Source organism: Saccostrea cucullata, unplaced genomic scaffold (genome assembly GCF_032062105.1).
Source record: "Saccostrea cucullata isolate Sc308-1 unplaced genomic scaffold, CSIRO_AGI_Scuc_v1 ctg6, whole genome shotgun sequence".
NCBI classification, from domain to species: Eukaryota; Metazoa; Mollusca; class Bivalvia; order Ostreida; family Ostreidae; genus Saccostrea; species Saccostrea cuccullata.
Window position 1 is genome coordinate 343129 of NW_026938995.1, and position 26980 is coordinate 370108.

At 34.0% G+C, this 26980-nt stretch overlaps 1 protein-coding gene across 7 annotated transcripts; it reads right to left on the reverse strand.

The window, feature by feature from the left end:
- Positions 1-2071: 2071 nt before the first annotated feature.
- Positions 2072-26626, reverse strand: LOC134252050 (uncharacterized). 7 transcript variants are annotated; one of them, XM_062734473.1, is made up of 7 exons: positions 26461-26626; positions 13599-14025; positions 13121-13397; positions 12536-12704; positions 7472-7609; positions 5990-6119; positions 2072-5791 (listed from the first exon to the last, which is right to left on the reverse strand). In XM_062734473.1, exons 2-7 carry the CDS (start codon positions 13875-13877, stop codon positions 4178-4180), a joined length of 2607 nt encoding a protein of 868 aa, XP_062590457.1. In that variant the 5' UTR covers positions 13878-14025; positions 26461-26626; the 3' UTR covers positions 2072-4177. The 7 variants fall into 7 exon arrangements, with proteins under 7 accessions (XP_062590457.1, XP_062590462.1, XP_062590456.1 ...); XM_062734478.1 differs by having other exon boundaries at positions 13121-13394; positions 13599-14021; positions 26457-26626; XM_062734472.1 differs by having other exon boundaries at positions 13599-14021; positions 26457-26626.
- Positions 26627-26980: the final 354 nt, after the last annotated feature.

Consider the following 26980-nt stretch of genomic DNA (forward strand, 5'->3'; position numbering starts at 1 on the left):
CATCACAAAAATGTGATCAAATCCAGCATCTGAAGCAAGTTTAAGAGTTTTCATCCCTTGATGCATCATTTGGGCAAGTTTGGTTTATTTAAGCCTTATAGTTTCTTGGTGATAGACCTGCACCCATAACTTTTTACCAGGTCCATTATGTGGAAAATGTATGTCGAATTCAGCATCCGGAGCAAGTCCATTAGTATGCATCCTAAGATGTATCATCCATGCGAGTTTGCACAATATAGGGCTAATAGTTAATTAGAAATGAAACCTGCTTAAAAATTTAATCTTCTCATTCATCCAGAAAAAAATGTAGTTCAGATTCAGCATCTGAAGCCAGCCTGGTAGAATGCAACCTTATAGATGTATCATCCATGCAAGTTTGGTCATTAAAGAGCTCATAGTTACTTGGAAATGAATCCTGGATCAAAAACTTTAACCTGTTCACTCATCCAGAAAATGTAGGTCAGATTCAGCATCCGAAGCAAGTCTGGTAGTTTGTATCCTAAGATGTATCATCCATGCAAGTTTAGCCATTATAGGCTCATTGTAACTTGGAAATGAATCCTGCCCCAAAAACTTTAACCTGTTCACTCATCCAGAAAATGTAGGTCAGATTCAGCATCCGAAGCAAGTCTGGTAGTATGCATCCTAAGATGTACCATCCATGCAAGTTTGGTCAACATAGGGCTTATAGTTACTTGGAAATGAGACCTGCACCAAAAACATTAACCTGTTCACTCAACCAGAAAATGTAGGTCAGATTCAGCATCTGAAGCAATTCTGGTAGTGCACATCCATAGATGTATCATCCATGCAAGTTTGGTCAACATAGGGCTTATATATAGTTACTTGGAAATGAGACCTGCACCAAAAACATTAACCTGTTCACTCAACCGGAAAATGTAGGTCAGATTCAGCATCCGAAGCAAGTCTGCTAATGTGCATCCTTAGATGTACCATCCATACAAGTTTGGTCAACATAGGGCTTACAGTTACTTGGAAATGAGACCTGCACCAAAAACATTAACATGTTCACTCAACTGGAAAATGTAGGTCAGATTCAGCATCCGAAGCAAGCCTGGTTATGTGCATCCTTAGATGTACCATCCATGCAAGTTTTGTCAACATAGGGCATATAGTTCCTTGGACATGAGACCTACACCAAAAACTGCACCAAAAATGTTAACCTGCTCCAAAAACATTAACCTGGTCATTCCTTTGCTGAAATTGCAGCATCTGAAACTTTGACTGGTACAGTGAAACACATTAGAAGCATCTTTCATGCATGTCTAATCAATATAGGACATAGAAGTACTTAAAAAGAAAACTGCTCCAAAAAACTTAACCTGGGACGCCGACACCGACGCCGACGCCGAGGGTATTACATAAGCTCCCCCAACTTCGTTGAGGTGAGCTAAAAAAAGGATAGCCATTGGTTATCTGTGCAACTCAGATGATCTAAGAATTTCAATTCCACTCAAATTACTGTAGTTCATCAATTTTCATTGGCATCAACTTTCGTGTATTTCTAAACCAAGAAACATTTTTTCATGGACAAAAGCATTGCCTGTAGTGTACAAACGAAAAACATACCCGATATTTCTTAAGTCATTGAACATTTAATTAAGTGGATCTGCTAAACAACGAAATCCTCAAAAATTGGTGCTTATCGAATATTGATGAAACCACAGTGTTTCATCATTTAAAGTGACAATACGCCGCATCTCTTGAAAAAGTTTACAGACTTGTTAAAATTTTCCTATAGGATTTGGAATTTTTTTCATACTCAGAAATGTATACACTTTCAGAAAATTACAAATTTCATAAGTAAACAATCCTGATTATTTTATTAAAATTAATAATTATTTATGGTACATATAATATTATGTATATTGTATATTGTATATATGTATTATGTATATTGGGTAAATTTGAATGAAAAAGCACACGATTTGCAGGCAAATGAAATCAGTGTTGAAGATGACATTATACCATCCTGATTTCATAAAAATTAAGAGTTATCTTACTTTGCAGAGCTTCCATTCTTCATTAAAGCAAAAAAAAAAACAAAGAGTATTTTTTTAAATATATTTTTATTGATTGTCTCAAAACAACCAAACCAACACAAGACAAAGGGGACCATTAAAAGCAACAAAATTCTTTGGTTCTAAATTCTAGCAATGCTAAATTTTGGCAATCTGTATAAAATATAGAATACTCAAATATGTTATAAAATTTGGAGCCATATTTAAAACACTAGCTATTAAACTGAGAATTTAGACCACCAGAATCTCACTTTCAATTTATAAACTTCATACAATGAAATGAAATTGTAGTTGCAAAATTGTTGCAAATTTTTAGTTTGAGAATGAAATATTTAGAAATTTTCAAATGATTTTGACAAAAATTAAATATTGCTTAATTGCAATTACAGTGAGAATATGGGGAAAGAACCAAAATTAGAAATTGTCACATTTTAAGAATAATTGTGCTCTTAATTTCAAGACGTCATAATATATATATAGATATTTATGAGATTCTGATGGTGTAAATACTCATAAAGCATGATTTATACATTGTTAACAGTGTTAAATTTACAGCTCTATCAATGCTATTTCGATAATACTGAGATTTGTTAGGTGAATCAAAATGGCAGATAATTTTGTAGAACAGCAAATATCTGGAATTCAAATTTAAATATCTTTGGGATAACAGAAGCTACTCAGAAAACATATACCTCTGACAATTTCCTTCAAAGAAAACGCACATTTTATTGTTTAGATTTTTTCCCTTTGATAAAAAACAAAGTAACTACATTATTTTGGATAACTTTAAATTCACAAAATTTAAAACATTAATCTAACAACACATTTGTTCCATTAAAAGAGTGGATTTCCATCAACAACAAATATAGATATTTATATTATTAATAGACAAGAAGGCAAACAAAAATGACAACTCACATCTAACACAGAAACATCACAACATATACACATGATCTCTTTCTAGTCAATAGGCAGTTCTCGTTACAAATAAATCAATTTATGCACAGACGAGGGAGTAATTCAGATCATGATACAATGTATCAAAAGCATTCATTCTTTCTTAATTAAATCACAATTTATCTGAGACAATATATCCATTCATCACAGCACGATTCCTTACCACATAGCATTGATCATTAATGTGAGGGTTCAAAACAGTTCTGTGATTTATGTATTTTATTTTTCATTTGACCATAAAGTGTGTGATCAAAGGTCAAGGTTCAACAAAGTTCTTTTTGATTTCCGTTTTGGTCAAGAGACTTCAGAACAGAAGTTACTCAGACTATGAATAAAATCTTTTTTATCATGCAGAAAAAATGATTTTACATATGTAAAAAAGAATTAATCATATTTTAAAATCGAAATGTAACATGGATTCTTAAAATAAGAAATGCAGTAAAAAAATCAAAGCATTCACACCTACAATTAAATGAACCTGTAGGGAAACTCATTTATTTAAAAAGTCAAATTCGTAAGATTTACAATTTTCTCTATTGTCAATTGACTCAAATATAAACATGTTTATAATGTAGAGATAAAAAAAACATTCATATGATTGTCAATTGTTTGGCATAAAATCAAGTCAATAAATTACATATTTACACATCATATCTATTAAAACAAATCAACCAAGACATCATCTCAAAAGGGAGATAACCCCTATAGTGGAAATCAAACAGATCTTGTATGTTGTGGTTTACAAATTATGGCAAACTTCAAACATGGATTAAAAGTTCTGGACAGAGTCAAATCAAAAGATTGGGATTATATATATATAAAAAAGCTACTGGTTTATAGCTACCAGTATTTTTCACATGCAAGCACCAAAACACATTATGAGTACAACTAAAATTAAAAAACTCTGAAAACACTCTATACCTAAACTATTTAATAAATACCTACATTACTACAATTCTTTGAATGACCCAATTAAAAGAAAAAAAAATTCTAAACATATTTTATAACAACAACTTAACTTTGTAGACATCATGATGATAATTTTCATCCAACAAACAGAAAATTGAACACTGTCGCTAACAAAATCCATCATCTTCCCCGTGATTTCACTCACGGAAATTCCCTTCTACAACAACAGAAGCAAATTAAGCTAGAAATGTTCCTTTAAAATGCTATCATCACTGACTGACCGGCTTCAACATTTTTTGTAGCACTGGACAGCTGTTTCTATTATCATCTACGTGATCTCCACTTCCGTCCATTTTAGCAGAGTCTTTGGCGTTTGTACCGTTCACAACTGTTTGTGGAGATTTTTTAGCACCTTTTGTATGTACAGAGTCTACTACACTAATTTTGGGAACCTTTAGCATTCCTCCATCACTAGGACCTTCTGCTGATAGTCTTTTCACTTGCACCGAAGGAGATGTTTCTCCTGTTTTGTTCTTCTTCATGACCTCTCCAGTCGCGACATGACACAGTTCATCCTCGTTTCGAACAATCCACTTGTTGTTTCCAACTGAAATGATCTCTACTGCATTTTCTCCAAAGATTAAGACGTTTTTGTCATAGTGAGCAATGGTTGTTTTAGCAGGTTCAGTCTCAGGAGCTGTTTTATTTTCTGCAATATGCTGCTTCTTGCCTTGATCAGTAGTAGGAGAAACCTTAGAAGAACTTGCCATCGAGTCTATTTTCTCAGAACTCAAACCAGGTGACTTTTGGATCTCTTTAAGAGGAGTTGATGAAAGGTCCAGAGGTGAAGTTCGACTCTTCTCTGATGAAGTGGGACTGGGTATAGGGAGCTGCATTGGTGACGGAGAAAAAGGCCACCCACTGACCATACCCACCATTTTCCCTGCTTGGGGAGGGGATGGTCTGCTAGGGGCCGGTGGACAGGTACCCAACCCTCTATCTGGTAGAGAGTAGTCATAAAAACCAGCTGCTCCAGATACAAACCCTGGAGTTGTGGAATTCTGTTGTGATCTGGATTTCCTGCCTTGATGCTCTCCACTGCTTTCTGTTTTTACAGCTTTGGATTTCCCTTTTGACTGTTTTGTAGAACTTGTGGATGTTGTTGAACTTGTTGGTGTGGATTTCATTATTGAGGGGTTGTACATTGGAATGGTTGCATATAGAGGTCCTACAGCTACACTGTACGGGGGTGGCATGTCTGCTTTGGTCAGAGGTGGTGAGACCTGTGGAGACTTCTTCTTTGCCTCTGTGACTTGTTTAGGATCCTCTTCTCTCAACATGGTGGTGGCTTGTGTAGAAATCAAGTGGGACAGAACTGCCTGCAGATTATTTTGCCTGCTAGTGTCAGCTGCAGACACATCAGTCTTGTCCGAGCCAGACCCTGCTTTATTTTGTTCATCATTGGTATATTCCAACTGAATGACCTTGACATCATGACCTTTCGAGGAATCTCCATCATCACTGGAGGATTCCTGTATGTAGGACACTGCCGTCTCCTGTTCTTTTTCTATGTCATACGCCTCTGTTTCTGGATTTTTCTGTGAGTTTGTAGGTACTGCCGTAGAAGCTGGCTGTGTTGGTGAGGTCACCTGATAAGTAACAACTGTTGAATTGGGAGAGTGAGGAGAAGCAGACGTCATTAAGCTCTGACTGGGCATGCTCACTGTTGGTATGACAACGGTCTGAGGAGCATCAGTGGGGAGGCTGGAGATGGTCTGAATAGGAATGACAGTTTGGCTCTCACTGGCATTAGGAGTTAGGTTTGGAACTATCATGAAATGCTTTAAGTGTTCCGGATCTATAGTCAATTCATCTGCCTCACCCTGTTGGGAAATAAATCAGAATCAAACATTGACTTGATGACAAGTGTTTTAAGAATTTATATGAATTAATGATCATAAATAAAGTTCATTCTGTAATATTTTATCTATAAGTTCATTGGTCAAAACAGATATCGTGTCACTTTTGATACTCAATAAACCACTTTTCCTTCCTTAATGCTGAACCATACAGAAGCTTACATCATCTGAGTCAACAACCGGAATTCCCTCGATGCAGCGTCTCTGAAGAATGGCTTTGTCGCGGATAATTCTGTTTATTGAACTGATGGAGGGTATATTCTTCTCATTACAAATGCGATCTCCTAGCAGTCTGCAACAGTGAAATATTCAGCCAAATTAACATATTATGGTAAATTAGATTAACCAATAACAAGGCAATATAGGGTACTGTCTATAATGATATTTAGTTAAAAAACATGGTCCTCCACAACAAAATGACAAGGATATGTCAGTTAACACCTATACTTAAATTCAAAATCTTTTGCTGTAACATACCTCAAAGAGCATGAGTATTTACTAAATTCATAGATCATGGGTTTGGAAAAAGAAATTCCTATGGGTACATTTGCGAAGCTTTTACTTTAAATTAATTTAATGGATTATTTAAAAAAGGTCTCCTTTTGAGATTTATGGCAAATGCATGTACTTGCTCAATCAGGAAGAATATGTTATGAATGTTAATCGTTTAAAATTAATGATGATGCTGATAAAATTTTAGTATATTTTGGCTACATGTATATAAGTTTTTATATATTTTGTCCTTGGGTAATGTCATTTATAAAAGAAAACGTTTATACTGGAAAAAAAATAAAATCTCTTGGTTGATTTCTAGAAATAATTGTGGCGTGATTTGATCTGCTGGGCATTGATTGTGAAGTTGTTAAGTGGAACTATCTGATCTTGTGACCATTTTTGCGTATCTAGGCAGTGTTGCACACCACTGCTTCATTCTCGACAAATTGTTCAGCAGAGTCTACCAATCAATAGCGAAACACACCATGACTTCTAATCAATACCTTCCAGCGACCCCATGATTTATTGGAATGCACTGAAGCAAATCTATACGAATTTTCTGCAAGAACAATTCTAAAGCTTGCAAATGGTTATTTCATACCTTCCACATATCTTTTTTTTTATATATTTTTTAAAAAAACCAAATGAATCCAATTTTAGAAAGAACTCTGTTTATATAAGCTTTAATGTTCCATGAATTTCTTTCAATTGGGAAGAATATATAATTTGGAATATCAGTTAAAAATTCCTTTAAAAAAAGGGAATGGTCATGCCTGAAGGATCAAGCAATCAGATGACTGTATAGACAGACTTTACTAGAACTCTGTCTCTGATACACTCTTTATGTTACGAAACTAAAGCAAATATCTGAAATTAGAATTTTGATTTACTACTTGCTGCCTTTTTATGCTGAAGATAATCCAAATTCATTGCACTGACTATTGAACATGATAGTGATAATAAGGAACATTTTATAATCAAATTTTTTCTACAATTCAATGACAAACGTTCAAATTTCTTTGACCTTGACATCTGGGTCACGGCTGCAGCTTATAAGCAGTAGAGTTTAAAAATGGTACACCTTTTAGATTACAACTGAAGCAGAAAAATTAACCCTTAAACTGACCAACAAGCAGTTTGTATACTTACTTCTGTCTTATCTCCCATGCAAACATCTGAGGATTCTCTAACTTGTACTGCCGGACACAGTTCACCACATCAGGGGTCGTGACCTTTGGCTTACTTCCACCAATCTGTCCAGGATTAATGCTTCCTGTTTTTCTATATCTGCATAAAGAAGAATTTAACAATGGTATGTAGGTATACATATGAAATTTTGTTTTATTCAACACATGACAATTTTGTTTTATTCAACACATGACCTTGAACTTCAGTCTAAAAATTTCTGCAAGATTATGGGGATTAGAAAAGTGTTAATTATACTAAACTACATGTATAATACAAAGTTCTAAGATAGATTTAAGGCCGAAACTAATTTTCAATGTCTTGTCCATGCATCCCATTTTGTGTACATAGTAAAAATCTAAATTTCATATTTATTTTCAAACATTGTATACAACATACATTTCATAACAAGAAAATTCAATATCGTAACACATCGGCCATCAGACAGGACTAAGTGTGTCTCTAAATAACGGGACCAAAAAAATATCTGCTAAACCTTTTAATTTACAAATTGAAAGTAAACAAGACAAAAGCATTATTTAGACTGACCTCATAGACATTAACAACCAATTATTCCAGGGTAATTTAAACAATCAGATTGAATCACCCATGAACAAAAGAGTAGAAACAACAGTGCACTGTGAACATTTAACTGTGTGTATTCATGGAACTATAGCCCCAACAAGGAACAGGATATTTGTATGTCTTTGTACGCTGCATGTCAACCCCTTGGTTCATAGACATTCAGCGATCCGTGACAGCAAAGTTCAGTGTATTTCAAAAGCGCCTCTTAATTTGTCTAACCACGCTTGCCTGCCTCCAGATAAAGCGTCACTCTTTAACTTATGAGGGGAATAAAACTACAACCTTATAAAAGGATTAGGTGGATTTCTGACTATGAAAGGTAATGGACTGGAAAATAAACGACAAAAATATCTGTCACAAATCGGCAATTCCAGTTCCTGATGGCTGCACAGATATTAGGGATGCCTTCAACCGGTGCAAGGATTTCTTTTTCAAAACGTATCATCAACCCAAATACACCTTGAAATATGAACATGGTAATAACTTCTCCTGATATGAAAAACACCAAAGTGATTCTGAAACTGTCAATGATGGCTTAAAATTTTGTATACAGATCTCAAATCTTCTTAACATCAGATTTTAAAAAGTGTACTGGGTACATTTCTACATGTTACCGTAGTAAACGGTCGTAGTAAACGGTAAACTTCTGATAAAAAAAACACTTAAAATGATTCTGAAACTGTCATTGATGACTTAAAATTTTATATAAAGATCTTAAAAAAATCTGATTAAAATCAGATTAAAAAAAGTGCACTGGGTACATTTCTACATGTTACCGTAGTAAATGGTAAACTTTTCCTGATAAAAAAAACACCAAAGTGAATCTGAAACTGTCAATGATGGCTTTAATATTTTTTTATATACAGATCTAAAATCTTCTTAAAATCAGATTTTAAAAAGTGCACTGGGTACATTTCTACATGTAGTAAAATATGAAATATGTATTTTCAATTTTATTTTACTCTCATCGAGAAGCTTCCTGTTTGGTTTTTAATCCTAGTCCTACATAAAAATGGGGTGGTTTTCAGTGACATTGTTTAACTGCTGTTAATCAATCAACTGTCTCTATATCTAAGCTAGGAACTGTCAGTCCCATCACAGTAACAGAGAACAAGAGGCCCATGGGCCTTATAGGTCACCTGAGCATTATGCAACAACTTTCCAGTGATTGAATTTGATTCATGTTTTAAGCCAGATGCTATGGCATTCACAATTTTGAAAGAGGCACCATTGATCATCATAACAATACACTTAGCAGTTGCTTAGTTTGTTTACTTAATACCCATACGCAGGGTAACGGAACACAAAATGCATTTCAACTAATCAGTAATATTCAGCAATAATCAGTAGTGCCCCTACCATACATGAACCCCTGACCCTTAGGCCTTGATATTTGATTAATACCAAGGAGCAGATTTCAAACCATTCATTCATTTTCAGTATATAAGTACAACCCCCCCTCTATGGTACCCCTGACCCTGGGGCCTTGAAATTCACAATTGTGGAAGATATGGGCCCTTGTCCATCATAACTATATTGGTAGTTCATCTGCTTAATACCCTGGAGCAGAGAAGAAAATTTTCAAAGATTTAATGTATTTTCACTATATAATCAGTAGAGCCCTGCCCAAACACCAGAACTCCTGACCCTGGGGCTATAAAATTCACAATTATGGAAGAGGCATTCTTGCTCATCATAACTATATACTTAGTTAGTTTATTTATTTCCTAGGAGCAGAGGAGAAGATTTTCAAAGAATTCATGTATTTTCACTTAGTCCATATAATCAATACAGTCCCACCCTAACACCAGAACCCCTGACCCTGGGGCCATAAAATTCATTATTTTGGTAGAAGCATTCTTGCTCATCATAACTATGCACTTAGTAAGTTTATTTATTTCCTAGGAGCAGAGGAGGAGATTTTCAAAGAATTCATGTATTTTCACTATATAATCTATAGAGCCCCGCCCTAACACCAGAACCCCTGTCCCTGGGGCCATAAATTCATAATTTTGGTAGAGGCACTCTTGCTCACCATAACTATGCACTAAGTAAGTTTATTTAATACCCAGGAGCAGAAAAGATGATTTTCAAAGAATTCATGTATTTTCACTATATAATCAATAGAGCCCCGCCCTAACACCAGAACCCCTGACCCTGGGGCTATAAAATTCACAACTTTGGTAGAGGCACTCTTGCTCATCATAACTATGCACTTAGTAAGTTTATTTAATACCTAGGAGCAGAGAAGACGATTTTCAGAGAATTCATGTATTTTCACTATATAATCAATAGAGCCCCTCCCTAACACCAGAACCCCTGACCCTGGGGCCATAAAATTCACAATTTTGGTAGAGGCACTCTTGCTCATCATAACTATGTACTTAGTTAGTTTATTTAATACCCAGGAGCAGAGAAGAAGATTTTCAAAGAATTCATGTATTTTCACTACATAATCAATAGAGCCCCGCCCTAACACCAGAACCCCTGACCCTGGGGCCATAAAATTCACAATTTTGGTAGAGGCACTCTTGCTCATCATAACTATGTACTTAGTTGGTTTATTTAATACCCAGGAGCAGAGAAGAAGATTTTCAAAGAAATAATGCATTTTCACTACCTACTTATTTAGCCCCACCCTAGCACTAGAACCCCTGACCCCAGGGCCATGAATTTCACAATTTTGGTAGAGGACTCATTGCTGATTACAATCATGCAAACAGTTTGACTGCTTGATTTCCAGGAGTAAAGAAGAAGATTTTTAAAGATTGCACTAATTTTAGTGGTTTTGGCCCCACCCCACAGGCCCCAGGGGGGCAGGGATCATGAAATTCACAATTTTTGTTCCCCTTCACCCATAGATGCTTTATGCCAAATTTGGTTGAAATTGGTTCAGTGGTTGCAGAGAAGAAGCTGAAAATGTTCAAATGTTAACGCACAACGCACGATGCACGACGCACGACGACGGACGAAAACAGATAGCAATAGGTCACCTGAGTTTACTCAGGTGACCTAAAAAGGTTCTCCACAAGTAAGGATTTTAAAAAATAACATTAGAAATAATATCCGAAACTAAATTAATGTCCGAGATATTGGAAAAATTTATAAACGTAAACCTTTCTAATCCAGAAAAAAATTAAAAATTAAATAATTGTTTATTGCTCGGGGAAAAAAATTATGCCTTACTTTTTAGGTTCTTTGTGCAAAAACCCTTTTCGAGAATTTCAGGTAAAATTAATGGAAAAAGAAAGATGAGTACTTAATACATTAACTGGATAAAAGAACCATCTCAGACTTGCTCTTTTACAAGAATTTTTCAATTTCCATGCACACTTGGTCCAGAAGGACTTTGTTACTTAGAAATGGACCTACTCTGAAGTGAACGAAAAAAAATCTAATAGAATTAAACTCTAACAATGGTTTTGATGGCACCAAGAGGCAAACTACAGATATAAAATACTGTGAAAAACTTTTTCATTAGGTAAAATTTTCAAGGTTTGAGAAAATATTGATTTGTGGGGATTTAATTTCCTAGTTGGAGAAGTGTTTAATAGTTATACATTTTGTGCTGAATATAAAATCATGGGTTTTCATAATTAAAAAACAACAAAGGTTAGACCCACAAAAATTAGCAATTTCACAGTATATACTAGCTGATTAAAGTACTAGATTTATTTTGAAATAACAAAAATTTCATTTGATTTTTCATTTTTTTAAATGCTTAAGACTTGATGTTGGGAAAACCCTAACTGAATCATTTATATGTATTAGAAAAATTGTCAGGGTCGAATATCACCAATAATTGTCTCGATATACATAAAAAAATGTTTCTGCTTTCATAATATGTGCCTGATCATCACTATCATGAACATCAATATCTCAAATACCATAGATATCATCAGAAGTTGAAAATCCGATCCAATTTTTTTTGGGGGGGGAGGGGGGGTCATGAACTTCAATACTTTGAATCCTGTTTTTTTTTTCTCAGCCCCATAAATTTGCGACACCAACTGACTGAATATACATATACACACTGTACAGTGTTTTTCCATGACCCAAAATCACAGCTAAAGCCAAAAAGCAATTTTCCATAAGAAAATATGGTCATTTTATTCCCAAAATTCAACTATAATTCAAAATCATTTATTCTATTTTTATTTAAAAATTTAAGAAAAAGTTTGCTATAAATATAGATGGAATACATAGATATGCAGTAAAACTTGTCTAATGTAGACACCATTAGTTTTATTAGAAAATTGCTTGATTCAACAATATTCCAAATTAGATAGAATTTTTAACAACTGAATATTAACAGATAGGGTAAAAACAAAAAAAAATCACTGTAATAGGCAAGACTTCAGAAAACACAATACCCAGATTAGACAAGTTTTACTGTAAATGAATGTATATTACACATGTTTCTGTATAAACTGTCCACAGTACCTATTTAGAATCTTGCTGACACACCCATGTGACACCTGTAGCTGCCTGCTGATTTCACAGGGACGAATACCCTGTAAAGCTAACTGTAGAATCTGAACTCTTAAATGATCAGGAAGGGGGCGTCCATTTGTAAACTCCCTGCCATACTGGTTTATATTTCTTCCACCAACTACAATAGTAAGCATAATTATCAAAAATAATATATATGTTTCATACCCCATCAATTATCCAGACCAATATCCAATCACTTTATGCTGTGATATTGCCTATATTTATATGGTACATGCCCCAATACTACATGTACTAAAATCTTATTTAGATGTATCAGTAGGACACAAGCCTCCCCATTCAGTCACGTTTGTATCTGCACCATAATTAAGCTTAAAGTTCATAGAGTAGCTCTATAAAGTTCAGCAGCTTACATGTATGTAACAAATTTGTAATCTGAGAAAATCTTAGCAAAAGTAGGAACATCAAACATAAATAAATAATTTTCACAACAGATGTCATGGCCTTTGACATTGTGAGCGAATCTTTAATCTTTAAATTATCTTTTATTCACACTGGTCTCATGTCTGAACCTACCTGAGTGTCGAATTCTCTCTCTGCCACCCTTCCCCATTTCATGGTCATCACCCCCATCTCCAATAACTCCGTCCTCGTTCTCAGTATTCTCTGAATCTGACCCAATTTCCAGCAGACCCTCTATGTTGACCTTGGCCTGTTTCTTTTCTTTGTCCCCGGATTCACTAGGAGTTGGATTGACCGGGGTCTCGGAGGTTGCTGTGGCCTCCTGATTCAGTTTGGTGAAGTCAATGGCTGAGAGTAAATTCTGATGGTGCTGCATTGCTTGTCCAGTCTGCTAAAGAGGTTGACATAGATTACTTATTGCCTGAGGGAGTCCAATGTTATACTAGAATACAGCAATCTCTCAGAAATATAAAACTTATTTTGAAATTAGATACACCTCCCACACCTTTAACCTAGTTAGTGTTTAGTGGTAAGGAAATTTTACTTTACTTGCTTCCCGTAAGTGATCTAACATGCAAAATAACAGGCATACCTGCAGCATGGACTGCTGAAACTGGATGAGGTTGACTAGGTACTGCTGCTGAATCATACGCTGTAACTGTTCACTAGCGCTGATACTGCCACTGTCTTGGGTGGTGGTCGCCTGGACAAACACTGCAGGTGGTGCCGTTTCCAGCTGGCAGGTGGTTTCCCCTGATACCTGGACCCCATTTTCTTCTGGCTCTGTCACCTTGGAGGCTGCGGTGCTTTGGTGACCATTGTCTGAGGATTCCTGTTTGACCTGGATGTTGATAACTTCTGCTGTCATCATGGCAAATCAACCATCAAGGGATGTAATTCTTGTCTCATCAGGGAAAAATCACTCTAGCACCAAAGCGAGGTTATGGCATTTTCCTGGTCCACATGGTGAAGGTTTACGTTTCTATGGCTACCACGTCTGATATCACAGGGTTCCCTTCCTACAGAAAAATCCAATTAATAAAAATTTTATATGTCATCTAAATGCAAAGTATGGATTAAAGTCTATTTAGAAAATTATTAACTATCCGTAAGCAATGGATGACTTTTTTAAAAAAAATTATGCAAATAATTCCTTACATATCCTATACACTGTATCAAGTCACCTTTGGTAAAACAATGGTTGTTAGGTGAAAAATGATTACAGTTTATCCAGATTTCAGATGAAAGCATATATTTGCATATTCCAAAAATGTAATTTCAAAAGAATTTATTGTCTGTTAAATGACATGGAATCAACCGTAACCCCAGACATTCAGAACACGAATTTAGAGGATTGTTATCACTGTAACAAATTGACTCTTGATATTTTCAAGAGAGGCAATTTCCTGCTTTGTTCATGGTCCAGGGCATTTAAATGCAATCGGCATTAATCCCTTCATTAAATTTTCTGAATTTGTGCATGGAACGTCATGGTATTTACAACAGGGTAATTGTTTATGCAAATATAGCATGGCCCTGCAAGGATTTGGGTGATTAGGGTTCTATGGATAATCGTTCAGGCATGACATTGCACGTTAAGGTCCATTAACTATATTGTTAAATTGCTGCATACTTCCTGTGCTCGTGATGTCAGGTAAACAGGGACTTCAATTTTCATTTCCAATTAATTCTAATAATGTAGGTCCTGAATATTGCCTAGCTATACATGAACAAAGAAACATTGTCCCACTTTTTTTGTACCACTATCTATCCCGGAACCACAGAGTAAACTTTTAAATTATTTACTGAAAAAACATTTTGCTTTTATGAAATTGGTTTAAAATTCAACTAAAAGATTCTGATGAGACTGTAGCTCTACTGATTTCAATAATTCTTTCCCCTTTGCATCAAACATCTAAAAGGGGGAGGGGGGAGTAAAATGACACTTCTTTCTTTAAATCAGACAAAAAGGAGCATCATGATAAATTACAATGAAGCGCATTGAAGTGGTAAAATTTTCCGTTTGGATGGAACGTTTTGAGCTATCTTTAGACACGCCCAAGAACGCTTTAGAAAGTAAAAATCGATATCGGTCAGATGATTCAATCGAATACCTGTAGAACAGGTATTTCATAAATATAATAGCCAATCAAATTGACGGTCTTTATAAACACCGAGTAAGCACGTGTTCGACTGATCCATGTGTTATGCTAACTCCAATAAGCATAATAAAATCATAATTATGTACAAAATCGTTGCAATGCATGTTTAACAGAAGAGGGGACTGTATATATAGCTCTTTCTTATTTAGAAATCTTCATTTCAGGGTAATTCATGTTGTTTGTCACGGAAAGTGGAGTGTCCTATAACATTACGACGAATATTTCTTTCTCGTTTCTAAAGAAATGGGCGTGTCGTTATGTTATAATTGACGTTCAAAACATGACTCAGAACGTTTCATCCAAATAGAAAATTTTACCACTTCAATGCGCTTCATTGTATATATCTTGATGAAATCCACTAATACACTTAGGTACCCTGAGTTTCACTGAAATCAGTCCAAAACTACATAAGGAATATCATTTCAAAAGAATTATAAAGAGATAATATAATTTTAGTAACCATGCATGTAAGTATTATAATCTACCAAAATAAAAATATTCAATAGAATTACATGTACTAGTATATTAACCATCTTGATGTAGACTTCTTGTGATGTTACTTATCAAGATTTATTGAGAAATTGTCAAAGTAAAATAACAAAAGAATAAGCATGCATGGACCAATACACATTCTCTTTCTTTGGTATTTTACTAGTAGAGCTTAGATTTCCCAACAGTATGTTTTGTGGTTCAAATTTTTCTTGTTCTGTATCAATGTACACACACATTTAAGGACTGAAAAGGACCAAATTTTTGTGACAACATATTTTCATGAAATAGTCATTTATTCTTTATTAGAGAGACAAAATCGTCACAAATTTTAGATGCTGATTTTAATACAAATACTTGCAAGAATGATATCTAGACATCTTGCATCATTACAAAAAAATAAACTTCTCCAGAATAAAAAGTAGCAGTATCCTTTATATTTTTCAGATCAACAAGAGTTCGTGAAAAGAAGCAGTTGATTAGAACATTTTGACATATAGAATGTTTTGAGTGTCTACAAGGTAAAAGTTTTCTTAAGTTTTCTTTGTTGTTGATTCACATCTAGAACTATACTCTACATAGTAACTAATGTGTATAGGTATCTTTTTGTTTTGTGACTCTGTAACATCCACTTGCTTGTCAGAAACTGCTAACTTTTTCTTCTTTTTCTGCATTTGTGATGTTTAAATTCTCCCAACTTTGTAGCTTGCAGATATGATAACAAATTACAAGAAAGTTCCCATGGCTTTTATCTTTAATTACTTTTCAGTAAACCTGGATTAGAAATTCCTATGCCCTCAAATGAGACATCCTTGTAGGGGAAGGTAATTTGAATTTCAGTTGCATAAGAACAACAATGCAACTTATCCGAAAAATCGGATTGGCCATCCATTTTCATCAGCGTTCAGTATAAGCCTGATTAGGAAGATTCTGTTCAGTGTCCGGCAATATTACGTAATGCTGGGACGGATTTAATCATCTTTACACTTCTTACTGTTATGACTTTCCAATTTCTGAATCTGCGGACTTATTAGGAATTAAAATCAACTGGTCAGGAATAATTAGTGTCAAAGAAATTAATTTGTATCTAAATATATTCAACAGAGGACTTAAGCTGTTTTGCTGCAGAAACTGAGAATGCACCAGTTTTTAAGCAGTTAAATTAGAGGTTTTAACACTTAGAATACAGCATCATTTAGATTTAAAAGTAATAAATATACAATAAAAAGTCTTCTTCTTTTTTTTAAATCAAAACTCTGATTAAAATTTAATGACTTGTTAAATGCATTTATTTATCATAAACTCATTTACTTTCTCTGAATGAGATATGTACTGTATTAAGAGTGTGAAATGAAAAGCTTACATTTTTCATAACCTAGATGTGCAGGAAAAGCAACCACTGATTGTTAAATACCTGTAGAAACTTCTTCATCAAGATTTTTTAAAATAATTGTATGTTATCAAAAAATATTTGCATGAGCAAATATGAAAAGCTGACTAAAAAAAAATCTCAGTACTTGAGACACCATTACAATTTACATTAATGAAAAAAAAACAGGAAGTAAAAAGAGACAAAACTTATCTTTTAAGTTAAGCGTTGAAGACCATAGAAGATATAAATAACAACCAGTACAACGAAGTATGTCAAAAATGGTTTAAAACTGTTTCATATGGTTTACCTGATCATCTGTGCTGCATCCTGATTTAGAGAAAAATAAAACTAGTATCAGCTGCAAGCATACAAATTCCCTGGCATATTAGTACCAATATCCCTTATAAACATGAATTTTGTCACCATAAAAGGCAATTGAAGCCATCTTCTTTAATTTTTTGATAAATTTCACAAACTGCAGCAATGTTTCTCTTACCTGGAAGTGCGTATACATAGTCATGGCTATGCTTGACCTCAATAAATCTATGCTGATAAGGGCTTGAGCATGAAACACGTGTTGTCAATATATCTATTTCGGGTGAATGAGAAAAAGCACCGATAAACACTGAATGGATACACCTTATGACTACCAAACCCTACCTGTCTACCAAGAACTATGCCACAAATTGGCTCTAAATCTTCTCATCCATGACAAGGGAGATAATTCTATCATATGGAAAACATATGAGGAACTAGCTACTTTCTCCTCCATCAAAATTTTAAGGGAAAAAAACAAACTAAATATTGAGTTAGAAGCTCAGAGGTCATGATGCTCACCTGGCAGTTTAGTCTCATCAAGAAAACCTGAAAAGTGGGATTACTTCTTTTATTAATTTGTTGCTTCCCCTGATGGATATGTTTTAAACACTATAAGATTTGTCTACAATATTCAAATCTATAGATTTGATGGTACATGAAAATTTTGGAATCCTCCCCTTTATTGGAATATAATACAGATAGTTCACAGCAGATGCACAGGAGGCAGAGAAAATTTTTAGGAAAAGGCTGACCTGAACCTTTGGCTCTGATGTGTTTCTGAAAATTTATACATTTTGGTTTTTTAATAATCAATATTTTAACTTTGTTTAAAAAAAAAAAATTACCATCCATTTAAGTTCCTTTGACTTTGTGAAGGACACATTAACTGAGATACCCAGTACTGTTTAGATACACTTACCTTACCCTCAGATCTTCTAATGCCTGATGAACCAATAGGATACAGTACCCAAACTTATACTACCCTAATCAAAGGTTAAGCAGGGACTGATGTTGAAAACCAAATCCAATTTCATCTATTTCTGATGTAACCATCATATAATCTGGTTATCATTATTTCATTAATTCACAGACTGCTGATGACTTTAAATTCAGTTTGCAGTGTAACATCCTTAATTCTTTAAAATCAGTTCTAATTAGTACCACTAATGACATTTTTCAAGTTTTTAAAATCATCCAGTCCAAAGGAAGTTCAATTCAACGAATGTAACTTCAACCTTAAAACCAGAATCTTTTTTTATGAATTAAGTCAAGTGTGTATTTTTTAAAAACGTCCATTTTTAGAAGTTGTTCAAATGAATAAAATTGCATTTGGAAAAAAAAATGTTTATGACCTATGGAATTGAAGTTATAAAAAGAAAGGATATTGTTAAAAAAAATGAAAAATCAAATCATTACATTCCTTAAAAGATAAAATTTAACTTGACTAAGTATAACTTAGATATTTAGGAGGCTTAAGAGTACATTTAAAAGAAAAATTATCACATAAAATAAATGAGGCATGATGGAGAAATTATATTTTTATCAAGATAACATCTTTTGATAAATAGATAGAATATCTAATGCCAACAGGTGAAACCTGATGGCAAGGCAGGAGGCTCCTTATTACATGGGTATAAAAATACCTCAAGCATTAACAAATAATTAAAACTGAAAGTAGATACCCACCTCACACTTTGACACTTGTACCACTGATATTTCCTTTAAAATAATAAAAAATTCACAGTAACTCAATACAGTATGTTCTCTTCACAAAATCAATATCTCAACACTCCAAGCTCGAATGCAGCCAGGAGCATGACAATAATCCGAACAAGTTCAGAAATTCCTAGTACATCTAAAACCTTCAGAAAAAAAATTTTTTTAAACGTCAAAATGAGGTGAGTGCGTACAATACAAACAAAATTTTTCTAGAACTGCTGGTCTTTATTCAGTTTGTTTTAGTTATACCTGCTAAATATAAAATGCAATGAATTAACAGCTGCTATGCATGGCTGCTTTCTGGCAATAACAGCTTGCCAGAACTTGGCTTTTCAAACTCACCCAATCAGAAAAATCGGTGGAGTGTAAACTGTGTGGTAATTTGAAGCTGCGGCACTCATGCTTGCAGCTGTGTGTCTTGACAAGGCAAATCTATAATTTACGCTAATAACTCTGTTTGCCTGAGCCTTAGTTTTTTTTCTGCCTGCCCTTCCATCTAAATCCATAAAAATTAATGACACACTTTTTCCTAACAAAGGATGAAAAAAAAAAATCATAAACTGTATAAATTTTAATTAAGATTTCCAAGTAATTTATTATGCACAGCATATATAGTTTTCTAAGTACCTTCAATAGTCTTGCTTCTGAAGTAGCTACAGTAAGTTCATGCATACTCAAGTGCTTTGTGGATTAAATCAGATTCTGAAGCTTGTGGGCGGATTACAATATCAAAATCTACATCCCTAACTCAGCCATTATCCAAGTCCCATGTATACTGATATAAATAAGTGATAGCAGTGATTTCATAAATTTAATATGTATGTATATATTTAATGGTAAGTTTAATTAATTATATTTGAAGTTTAATTAAAAGAATTTTGTAAAAAAAATATTTAGCTCTGTTTTATATTTGTATTCATTTGTTTTAATGGCCAGTAACTTTTTATTTAATGATTTATGTTTCCCCCATCTCCAATAGTAAGCAAATGAACTCGCATCACAAATTATCCCTAACTTTTGTCCTCGGAAGTTTCATTACTCTGACTATCAGGAAAATGTGTTACATGTACAAACAGAGAGACTTCTTTACATACAATTTAACTCTTTTATACCCAGAAAAATAAGGTGAAGTGGGAGAATAATAAAAAGTTGGGAACATTCCTTTTATCACAGCCATGGTCCCTGACTACATTTACCCACAAAAGATAACGGCCAACGTTCACTACTGTCACTGCCAGAACACTACGATTTTGAGGACTTAATTGATTTCCTTTATCGGTCTCACGTGGTCAATAGTGCTTTAAATCTCCTTGTAAATCCAACAAAAATGCATTTAACCATAACACACAATAATGCAAGATTAATGACCCGATAAAGATCAATCATTACGGAGCGTAGTGCACTAGGAATTCCTCCCAAGCAAATCCAATACGTGTAATCCACCTATTCTTTTTTTTTGGTCACATATTGCAAAATAGCAACAACCTTTTTTTGAACGTTTAAAATCAATTCTATCGAATTTTAAGTCTTTCAAATGAATATCTTGCTGCTTGAATTTGAAAAAATAAATGCCATTGTGGCTGTGAGGAAATTTTCTTGGTAGCTAATGAGAGATTGGATTTGACAAGCAGTCATTCTGATGTCTTAAAATGCAAATAGAATTTATTCAAAAAGATCAAAACCTCTTCCTCATAATAACTTTCATTTTCATTAAAAAAGTACTTCTAGAATTTGAAAATTACATCAAAAGTACATTTCTCAGTCATTTAAAGATCTTCCAAGTCTTTTTTTTTTGTTCCATTGTTTTTGTCTCCTTCCCATCCCCACCCCCCGCCTTTTCAATCTCTTTTTCTCTTTCCCTCTTTCTCTCTCTTCTCAAAGAGATTCATGTTCAGTACCATTACAGCCCCACTACAGTACTTATAGTTTGAAAAATGAGGAAATAAAATGTCTGACCTGTCACTCAAAGAGACCTTTAATGCTTACTAACATTTCAACAAGTGACGTGACAGACCTAGGACTTGCATCACGTCTGTACTATAACCTATAGCGGAGTCTGGGTTCCGGAGGCTGACCAACACGACACTCAGTAGACGCTCAGTAAACCGTGGCCTGCAGGAGCAGTGGCAGATCATTAAACTTACGGACTGCTCCGTCATTAGAAGTTTTTATTTTCCATGCTTCATTAATTCACAGAGATAAGCTTCCAGCAGAGAGATCGTCAGGGCTTGACAGAAAAGCATCGATTTTCGTTAATGATTTCTTGGATGTTTTATGCCTTCATTTATATACAAATAAAAATGTGGACTAGCATTCACAAAAAGTATTTTTAAAAGATAAATATAAAAAACAACTGCTTTACTTTAACTTTACACTGACTAAAACACATAAAAGTCTAAAAGGGATAGTTCAATGTTATTATGCATCCTTTCCATTTTAAGTCAAATGTATTAAATTCATATATATACTGACTGAATATTTTTCAAATGTTGCTGACAAAGGGTGCACTATTTAATTTATAATATATCCCTGAATCTGTGGGGACACATCGAGAAAATGAAGTGACACTGTAGTTTTAATTAAATTCCAATATAAAATCAGTTGATGCAGTTGCCAGACTGTCGCAGTGAAGCAACACATTCAACCAACACCTACCATGAGATTTCCTTAAAAAAAAAACGATCGTATTTCTGTTTGTCTCAAGTTTCAAAATCAAACAAGCCATGTTAATCTACAGGGCATTGCAGGAAACTTGACATAATGCAGGGAAAAATGAAAACCTATCATCAGTTCGCAAATCACACCTGGGTGTTCTATAAAGAACGTACAGCATCAAGTATCTTGGCAGCTTCTATTCATTACACGTGGCTTCCTGCAAGTGGCGCGAAACCAAATAGATGAAGAAAAAATAAGATTTACAAATATTTCCACACCCATTTATAATTTTCTAACCTTTAAAATTGAAATAAAAAATATATGCATCTCTCTTTGCTGACATACTACCGGTACAATACAACATTGTCCATTGCTGCTAACAAAATTTTTAAGCCATGAATGTGTTATAAGTAAAAACGTACATAAAATCATTTTTTTCCCCTAAAAGCAGCATTTCACATTCCTTTTTGTCAGAAAATCTGGAAAAACTTATTTTTCATTTCTTGTGATTATTCATGCATGAGCACACATGTTAAGATTAGAGGGCAGGGATGCATAAAGACAAACTTTAACGGACTGGAAAGCCTTTCTGCATGACTTGCAGATGAAGCCTTTCAGAGATTAAATCTCCAGTGATGCGCGATATTACGACCCCCTGACGATTTATGCCTAATGAGCACAATGTTCTCAACCTCTGTGTTTAGTGATGCGTGAAACAAACAACAGAAGAAATTTTCATTTACATGCAAAAACTAGAAATCACCTAGTATAAAACTGCCATCTTCAAAGAAAAGGTTTTCCACTTCCATTCTTTTGATGAAATAATTAATTTGCAATTGATTAAATTGGGCTTACTGGTTTCTATCTGTCATACTAGAACTGTATGATAGACAAGCAAAAGCAACTCACATGCCAAAAACGTTCTCTGTTTTCTACGGCCTACCTGAAGATAAAATAAAAAATTGTTTTCTAATTCAAGACATATTGCAAACCATAGTACCAAAATTTGAAACTGACTAAAAAATTCCAATTTCAGCGAGTAATTTTGCAAATTAACACCTTGTACATTAATTAGCAGGTTGGAAATGCTGACAAATACATAGATTGCACAGAAATCATGGAGTTTGGATGAAATAGAGCTACAAATAAATCCTTAAGTACTAACATTTCTAATACTATTCTGCATTTGATAACTTTTGGGCATTTATTACCGTACTTTTAATATACAAACACAATTTAAAAACTAAGTGCCCTTCTTATCACTTATAATTTTTATAACTTGAAAAGTTATGAATATAATTAGGTGTAAAGAAGAGTATTTTTAAGTACATCGATGCTGAGGAAAAGTCCATTTCTATTTGACTTCTTCAATGTACATGTAGTTTAATGTATGCCTTTTCTAGATCCTTTAAACATTCTCCTTACTGAATGGCACATCTATAGTAAGATTCCTCTTCAAAAATTTTCATGTCACCCTATGCAATGCTGCCTGGGTGGTAATTTAATTTTCCCATCAATATAAATAAAAAGACCTGCAAAATTTAAGCTAAAAAATACACGAAAGAAAACATGGCAAACATATGTGTGCAATATGACTGGTAAGCAGTCTTTTGCAATGTAGCACATCATAACAATACTAGTATATCATTATAAAGATGCAGAAGTTCCTCATTGAAAATAACTATTAAGCTTTTGAAAACTCATCCAGCAACCTATTGGAATTCCCATGGGCACAAACTGCACTCCTTCATAATCCACCTGTTGTTGTAGTCTTAATTTTCTATGTGAGAAGAAAAACTCTTGCTGTGGTCATTGTTTAGACCCTTTTCAATTTACAATATATATATTCATTCAAATGTTAAATTAAATTCACTATGTATCAGTGAACTTGAAATAAAAGACACCACAGAGTATGCCACATCTGTTTCATATTTGAACTTTTAACTGAGTATAGAGGTTGACATTCCAACAACTAACCTATTAAACAAAGGATGACTTCAACTTTCCCATCATCAACTCCTCCTACGTTTAAGGCCTTGATATAAATATGTTTTGTTTTGTTTCCATTTTCCGTACTGACCCTTATTTTTTAGTGCCAACACTAATTTTTTTAAAATGCTTTTTCAGTAAAGATCTGTAATTACTACATATAATTTTTTCTCATTTTTTGGTCCCATGCAAGTGTGACCATAGTAAATAGTTCTCATCTTCGCAGTCTTTTTAAGGTGGAAAAAACTTTCAATCACTTGCCTTTTTTTATTTTTTAATTTAACATAGGCCTAATCAAGGACATATCTCTCTTCCTTTGCTTTTTTTATGTTAATAATAATAATAATAAAACAATTTAAAATTCCATGAAATTTTATGTTCATTAAAATCATGAATGCAGTTACAAAATTAGAAATTCAATGTTCAACACTTTGCTTCCCTCCATATTGATTTTTTCATGACAGATTTGATAAAGAATTTAATTTTGAAATTATCTCATGTAAAAAAGTATCAAAATTATGGTTCTTTTAGTCTCTTAAGGTCAAGATCTAGTAAATGAAGGTGCCTACAGAAATATCAAATATAAGAAATAAAATTCTTTTAATGATGCATTATAACTTTACCTTGGTCAAATAAGGTATTTTGGGGCATAATATGTAGGTAAACAAGATGAAAAATCATATTTTAAACTGTCATTTCCAATGAAAAATTAAGAAAATCAGTCATGAATATGGGAGTTTTTTCCATATCAGACAAAGAAAATGTATCCAGATTGCCTACAGTCTTTCAGAAAATGATAAATTGCATGTTCTTGGCCTCTTCTTTAAAATAATGTTAAATTTAATATAGGTATCGGGACTACTTTTCATGTGATTTCAAATTGAATTCCATGAAAATACTGTATTTCTACATAATTCTATTAGAGCCGTAAAGTACGGGAAAAAGAAAGTTGAACATGATTATGACGTCATAATGGATCTAGCATCAAAATGTTAGTCTAAAGACATTTACTAGATCTTGACCTTAATTAAACATATTTGTTCTCAAAAAATTGAGGAAGGTAGGGGGGATATTTATAATGTATAGTTATCTTTCTGATTCTCAATTTGTTTACATAAAGAAGTGAAGTTTACAAAAAGTAGGGGTCTATATTGGTCCACTGGTTTTATTGAACAATTTCTGATATAAATTTAAGTCACAGAAATGCTTGACAGTACTATTTATTTCATCAACAGCTCGATTCATCAATGTTTTGATTAAAGAGGTCTAGTAAAAAATTAAAATACCTACCCTATTTTCCAGCCTGAAAGTGGAAACATAGTTTTTCTATGCCTATAGAAAAATTTCATAATAACAATTGCAAATGGTTTTAAGTTCTTCCAATTTAGTTTGCAAGAGCATGTTCTTAATAGCAAGATTCATTTCAAGATACAGACTACGTAAAAATAAGTTTATGTTACAGGGCCTTTAAGTCTTATTTTCAGAGACAGGCTCCCTACAAATAAGCTCATTTTACAGGTCCTCATTGAAAGTTAGCTTCCACATTCAGTTGTTTATTGATACTGACCATTTCTTTGAAACGCAACCTATCCTTAGATAATTTTTTTGACTGACAAATTCAGAGGACACTTGATGTAAGTTTTTTTTCTCTTTTCATAGACCATGTTTTCTCCTCCTCAGTGTTTCCGGGAGTCCAGGTTTTCCCTGTAAGCTGTTCATGACTTGTAATAATGGGACTGAACACAAGTTCTGTGACCAGTAACTTAGTCCTTAGTCCTCTCCCTCCTAACCACTTGAACCCTCCCCCCCCCCCCACTCTTATGACATATTTCTGAACCACACAATATTCAACATACACAATTTTTCATATGAAGTCTGAAACTTAATAAAAACAGAAACATATTTTCATAAAACCTTGGGTTTCTTTGTAGTTGAAGTACATGTAATAACACTCCCTGCAACAAATTGTATATCATGATCTTTCTAAACTCAACTTTTTTGAAACTGCTGAAACACAAATAGGTATCATCTTCAAACAATATATCCAATTCCAAGAAACAAAAGTACACAAGAACCAAGAGTAGTTCCATTATAACTTGGACTCTTTATACATTCCTTTCTAGTCTTAAAACTCTTTTCGGGTATCATAAATTAAAAATTTCTTCCTTAATTCCCTTTGGGTGTAAACCCCCTTATCATAAAAAACTCTTGCTCAAAGGTAACAAGTATAAAAGAGCATGACTTCAAGATTTAAATTAAGAAAATCACACCAAACCTTACACATTCCAACGTTTTAACGTTAAATCTAAAACTTTTTTTTTGGAGGTAATGCTTCACCAAAGTAAACATACTGACTGTAGATTACAGTTATTGTGCATGATGACGACTGTTGGTACAGAAAGGGTTTTGTCAGTAATTTTTTTTATTTGGAACTAATACACGGCATGTCTTTTTTTTTTTTGTCGGCAAAAAAAAAAATCATTGAAAACTTGTCAATTTCTGATAAAGAACATCAATAATGAGAAGACTTTTACAGCCTCACTACCCCGTGAATACTGATAAAGGTACTGTATCGACTTCTTTGACGGTCGCTGCTTTAGACGGTTATATAAACAGTACTCACATTGTCTCAGACGAAGCGTATCAATCAAGGGAAAGACTCCGTATCCGTCAGGGGACCATGACGGACAGCTTCAAAATGAAAGTAGGGTGCGTTCTGCATCAATGCGAACGTCTCAATACAAACTTACCTTTTTGCAATGGCGCGTTTTCTCCTCCGGCTATAATCTACTTTGTGTTTGTCCGCTTGGTTGGTTTGTGTCTGGGAAACAAAGTAGGTCATCTGCGGATCAACCACGCAAATAGATAACTGATAACAAATTGGACCCTGCTTATCAGTGCAGAAGGATATTGATTTTCCATTCAACCCTGTCAGCATGCGCGAAGTGGCACGTGACGCTTTGTGGGGAGCAAAAACTGTGATAAATCTCGAGAGGCGGATCAATATTCGTAACACGATCTGACACTGCGCTGTGACCATTTTATTAGTCCCCTACCGGTGAAACCATTTTATTAATATTGTGTCTGTCTGATACATAAACGCTTGCAGATATTGAGCTGAATTTTGTATCTTAATGAGTTACAGATCAAGTTTGAATTTCGTTTCGCTTCATTGATTTTTGACAGAGTTATGGCATTTTGAATATTTTTCATTCCCACTTGGTTTTCCGCACTTTTTTTTCTAAACGCTTGCAGATATTGAGCTGAATT